General features: G+C 44.3%; 3 protein-coding genes across 3 annotated transcripts; 1 reads left to right on the top strand and 2 right to left on the bottom strand.

The window, feature by feature from the left end:
- Positions 1–590: 590 nt before the first annotated feature.
- On the bottom strand, positions 591–1,117 carry LOC111063283 (histone H2A). Its single transcript, XM_022350965.2, has one exon. The coding sequence runs from the start codon at positions 1,044–1,046 to the stop codon at positions 672–674; it is 375 nt and encodes a 124-aa protein (XP_022206657.1). The 5' UTR covers positions 1,047–1,117; the 3' UTR covers positions 591–671.
- A 160-nt stretch (positions 1,118–1,277) lies between these two features.
- On the top strand, positions 1,278–1,830 carry LOC111063930 (histone H2B). Its single transcript, XM_022351601.2, has one exon. The coding sequence runs from the start codon at positions 1,342–1,344 to the stop codon at positions 1,711–1,713; it is 372 nt and encodes a 123-aa protein (XP_022207293.1). The 5' UTR covers positions 1,278–1,341; the 3' UTR covers positions 1,714–1,830.
- Positions 1,831–2,524: 694 nt separating this feature from the next.
- Positions 2,525–3,075, bottom strand: LOC120355349 (histone H3). Its single transcript, XM_039443702.1, has one exon. The coding sequence runs from the start codon at positions 3,028–3,030 to the stop codon at positions 2,620–2,622; it is 411 nt and encodes a 136-aa protein (XP_039299636.1). The 5' UTR covers positions 3,031–3,075; the 3' UTR covers positions 2,525–2,619.
- Between the last annotated feature and the right edge of the window lie 2,310 nt (positions 3,076–5,385).

Here is a 5,385-nt window from a genome sequence, read left to right on the forward strand (position 1 = left end):
AGCAGTACTGAACCACAAAGGCCCTTTTCAGGGCCACCAACACATTTTCAGTAACAGAGAATATTATTAGTTCCTGATGGGTATCATCCAATCGGTGAACAGTAAGAAGTTGGACATGTGTGTATAAATTGATTATATTTAGTTGGAGTTGTGAGAGTAGAAGAAGATGAACGTGTGCGTTTGACGAGTTAGTAGTGCAAAAGCCTCTTTTCAGGGCCACTGGATGATATTTTTCTATTTCACATCTGCTTCACAACTGTAGCAAGTGACAGAGAACAATAATATTGTTGTTTTGATGGAAGGTGTGAGAGAGTACATTTTCTTCTCCTCATCTCAAAAATCGGTTAGCACACTGACATTCTTCTCTATTCTAGACACACAAAAGTAAATTAAATTGTTTCATTGAACTTGATCATTAAGTGTGCCAGTGGCCCTGAAAAGGGCCAACTAATTTCTAATTTGTGTATATTAGAGGGTGACGACAGACAGACAACCTATGTGAGAGAATAAAGCCGATATGTCTAGGAGACAGACAGTAACCACTATAGTGACAAACATTGATATAATATAATAATTGAAAAATAAATGTATTGCTGGCCCTGAAAAGGGCCTTTGTGGTTCAACACCAAGAGTCGAATGCGCGCGAGCGCGCAGTAGCAAGGCAAGCAGACTTAAGCCTTCTTCTCGGTCTTTTTCGGCAAGAGGACAGCCTGGATGTTGGGCAGGACACCACCCTGTGCGATTGTTACGCCGGACAACAGCTTGTTCAGCTCCTCGTCGTTCCTGATTGCCAGTTGCAAGTGACGCGGAATGATACGAGTCTTCTTGTTGTCACGGGCGGCGTTGCCAGCCAACTCCAACACTTCAGCGGCCAGGTACTCCATGACAGCGGCCAGATAGACGGGAGCACCAGCACCAACACGCTCGGCGTAGTTGCCTTTGCGAAGCAGACGATGGATACGACCGACTGGGAACTGGAGTCCGGCACGGGATGAGCGAGACTTTGCCTTTCCCTTCACTTTTCCGCCTTTGCCTCTGCCTGACATGATGCTGGTTGTGGTTTGTTGATCGGTGCTGTAGAAACGATGGAATAAGAATGAAAATCTGTTGCAAATCGGCACCTATATATAGGCAATGTGTGGCACGAATTTCGACCAATTAGAGTAGACGTGACATGATTGGTAGCAATCATAGCCAATAGTTGAATACAAGCATTCTATTGGTCGACAATGTTTCCACACAAAGTCAATAAATAGAGCAGCACTAGAGAAATTTGAACACACTCGTGGACTAGCAGCCCTATTGAGCAGATCTCGTCTAGCAGCAAGCAGCAGCAGCAGTATGCCACCCAAGACAAGCGGTAAAGCAGCGAAGAAGGCCGGCAAGGCGCAGAAGAACATTGCCAAGGGAGACAAGAAGAAGAAACGCAAGAGGAAGGAGAGCTATGCCGTGTACATCTACAAGGTGCTGAAGCAAGTTCACCCAGACACCGGTATCTCGTCCAAGGCGATGTCGATCATGAACAGCTTTGTCAACGACATTTTCGAGCGCATCGCGGCCGAGGCAAGCCGACTGGCTCACTACAACAAACGTTCAACCATCACCAGCCGGGAGATCCAGACCGCTGTGCGTCTTCTGCTGCCCGGTGAACTGGCCAAGCACGCAGTCAGTGAAGGAACCAAGGCTGTCACCAAGTACACCAGCTCCAAGTAGAGAGTTTGTGTGTGTGTGTGTGCGCGCTCGCCGCCGACTAGCATGCCACCACAACATCCGCTTAACAACAACAAGTGTACCGCATACAAGCGTCAACGGCCCTTTTCAGGGCCAATAGCTGTTTGATTTTCAAAATGAAAATAATATATGATTTTATTCATTTGCTACCGTCGTCACTCGCCTCACAAGTGTGATGACTATGCTATTACATTGATTGATACACTGTGTGTAACAGTAGTGACAGTGTCTCTTCTGAGTTTGAAGTAGAGATGAATATTAGTCTGATATAGCTAGTTGGCTCTTTTCAGGGCCACTCGCACGTTTCCACAACAAACAATTTTCACATGAGTGGTGAAAGTTCTCTTTTCACTTGTTGCGTCAAACATGAAGAAGCCTACTGGCAAAAATAATTAATGTTCATGTTTGATCAGTTGAAAATAATACAACAATATTCTTTTTAACAATTTTTGTCTCAGTGGCCCTGAAAAGAGCCTTGGTCTCCAAACAGTGTGTATGAAAAAACAGCACCAACCAACTAAAATTGAGTGGTTGCACCAGCAATAGAGAGAAAAATGGGAAACAGCTTTCTGAACGATATCCCGACATAATAATAAATTGATAATAGTGTGTCAGTGGCCCCAAAAAGGGCCAGCATTATCTAGAGACACAAACACAAGAGAAGAAGCATTATGATTGATTGATAGTGAAGGGAAGAAGAGTGCATCAGACTACAGAGCAAATCAAATCCATTATTAGGTTTTGAGAAGCAAGCAGTAGCAGATTTTCATCCAATGTGAAAAATTATCATCTACTGGCCCTGAAAAGGGCCGTTGTTGGTGTGAGTGCGCGTTGCATTGCACAGCACCAGCAGCCAATAACATGATATAGCCGCGCGTGTGTTGTCGTCTAAGCACGTTCTCCACGAATACGCCTGGCCAACTGAATGTCTTTCGGCATGATAGTCACTCTCTTGGCGTGGATAGCGCACAGGTTGGTGTCTTCAAACAGGCCAACCAAGTAGGCTTCGCTTGCCTCCTGCAGAGCCATAACAGCCGAGCTCTGGAAACGCAGGTCAGTCTTGAAGTCCTGTGCGATCTCACGAACAAGGCGCTGGAACGGCAGCTTACGAATAAGCAGTTCAGTGCTCTTCTGGTAGCGACGAATTTCTCGCAGAGCCACTGTGCCAGGCCTGTAACGATGCGGCTTCTTCACACCACCGGTGGCCGGAGCACTCTTGCGGGCAGCTTTCGTTGCCAACTGCTTCCTGGGCGCCTTACCGCCGGTCGATTTCCTTGCTGTCTGCTTGGTACGAGCCATTGTACTGCTTGCTTGCTTGCTGCTGCTGCTGCTGCTGCTGCTGCTGCTGCTGCTGCTACTACTACGTAAGCCTATGTCAGTTCAGAAAATGACTGACTGTGGGTGGAACAGGGTGAGTGAATCACCCTAATTGGCAGTGCCTTAGGCTGGTTTGCCTTATGACTGCTCATAGAATTAACAGAACTGAAAATTTTTGGTTGCTCCTAGATAATAGACCTTAAGTGAATTTGGCTTTTATTTATTTATTTATTTTTTTTTTTTTTTTTTTTTTTTTTTTTTTTTTATTAAGATATAATATAATATGTTTTGTAATATTAAGTTTTGTAATATGGATAATATAATATTGAATATTTGTAATATATTTGTATCTTTGAATATTTATCTATTTTTCATTTATGTATATATTTGTTCATTTGACATTTATTTATAAATTTATACATTTGATTTTTTTTTTTTTTTTTTTTTTTTTTTTTTTTTTTTTTGCCAAATTCACTTTTTTTGGGAGAAGTGTGATGGAGATGGGTTCACCTCAGGGGAATACGAGCTGTTTACAATGGTGACTTTAACGTCAAGTTGCTGACCATCAGTCTGGCCACCATTGTTGAAAAGGGAGTGGCTTTTTGGTTTGAACTGGTCGTGGTATCTCGTACATCTGCCTTACTGATGTACGCCACGACGTTGAAGCTGTGTCATGAAGTTTTCTTGATGTGAGCTGAATGAAGTCAATCAGTTGGGGAGTGGAGACATATTCATAGAGTAGCCTATTGTTCACTGTGTAGTGAAAGTTGCAGATGGTTCTTATGAGTTTGTTTTGAAGGCCAAATAGTCGTTTTCTATTGGTCTTCGATAGGTATGGGAACCAGACAGGGGCGGCATAGGTCATGTATGCCCTGATGATAGCTGTGAATATGAGCAGCCGAAACTTCAGGGGGAAAGAGGGGGTGATAAAAAGGGGGTATAATTGTCCAAACAGCACACGACTGTGTTGTATTTTCACGTCAATGTGTTGTTTGAAGGTAAGGTTTCTGTCTAGAGTAACACCTAGATACTTGACGGTGGGGGACCATGGCAGGGCGTGGCCATGGATTGTGAGAGTGGGAGGAAGTTTACATTTTCTGGAAAAGGCGACAGCCACGCATTTATTTGCATTTATCTCTACCTTCCAGGATGAACACCAGGATGTGAGCAGGTTCAACTGCTCTTGAACATTCCTGGCCGCCCTCTCGAGACTCATGCTGCTGGAGTGGAAAGTGGTATCGTCTGCAAAGAGACTGGTTTGAACTGAAGGTAGAGCTGGCATGTCGTTGATGAAAAGGGAGTAGAGAATAGGACCAAGCACAGATCCTTGGGGGACACCTGCTGTTGATGGGGTGAGAGCTGAAGAAGCTATTGAAGAGGGGGTACGGATTTGGACTTCAAAATACCTATTAGTAAGGTATGACTTGAAGAGTCTGACTGTTGGGGGTGGAAAGACAGATGAAAGTTTATAGAGGAGTCCATCCAGCCACACAGTGTCGAAGGCTGCTTTGAAGTCTATAAAGACTGCAGCCACGTGCTCTTTCTTGTTGAAAGAGTCTGATAATTGAGAGCAGAATTTCATTAGTTGCAGAGTTGTTGAACAACTTGCACGAAATCCAAACTGCTCTGGCCTTATCACACTATCTAGCGTATCTCTGATATGTTTCTCCAGGAACATTTTCTCAAAAAGCTTTGAGAAAAAGCAGGGGATGGAGATGGGCCTGTAGCTGGATGGTTGGGTGGAGCGTTTTCCTGGCTTTAGGAGCAGGAATAATTTGCTCTTTTTCCATTCTGAGGGGAAGTGTTGGGTGTTCAGAATGGAATTGAAAATTACAAGCAGGTGTTGGGCTAGTTCTGGTGGCGCATTGAAGATGGCCTTCCCTGAAATACCATCAAGGCCTGGGGCCTTTTTTGGATTGGTATTTTGAAGTGCGGTTGTTATATCCCCCATTGTAAAGAATGGGAGATTATTTGGGGTTTGGTCTTGAACTGTTTCTGATACACTGTCGACTATTCTATCAAAGTGGGAGTTGAGCTCTTGACTATGGGGAATGGGTGGGTTTGAAAAGTGAATTTGGAGGTGGGAGGCAAACTCATCCACTTTCTCTTGTTCTGAGAAGATAAGCCCATTTGGGCTCTCAAGTGGTGAGGTTGGGGGTTGTTTCCTGAGAAGTTTTCGGGTAGCTTGCCAGGCTGAGTGGGATGGCAAAGATGTTAGATATTCTTCCCAGGATTGCAAGCGATGGAGTTTAAGAAGTTGAGAGCATTTGTGAGATGCTCTATTGAATGCGTATTTGTCAGCAGGAGCTCGTGTGATCTGCCAACGTTTACGAGTGC

This window comes from Nilaparvata lugens, unplaced genomic scaffold, assembly GCF_014356525.2.
Source record: "Nilaparvata lugens isolate BPH unplaced genomic scaffold, ASM1435652v1 scaffold10403, whole genome shotgun sequence".
Lineage (NCBI taxonomy): Eukaryota > Metazoa > Arthropoda > Insecta > Hemiptera > Delphacidae > Nilaparvata > Nilaparvata lugens.

Coding starts and splice junctions, on each gene's coding strand:
- LOC111063283 (XM_022350965.2), bottom strand. CDS start 1,046: ATGTCAGGCAGAGGCAAAGGCGGAAAAGTGAAGGGAAAGGCAAAGTCT.
- LOC111063930 (XM_022351601.2), top strand. CDS start 1,342: ATGCCACCCAAGACAAGCGGTAAAGCAGCGAAGAAGGCCGGCAAGGCG.
- LOC120355349 (XM_039443702.1), bottom strand. CDS start 3,030: ATGGCTCGTACCAAGCAGACAGCAAGGAAATCGACCGGCGGTAAGGCG.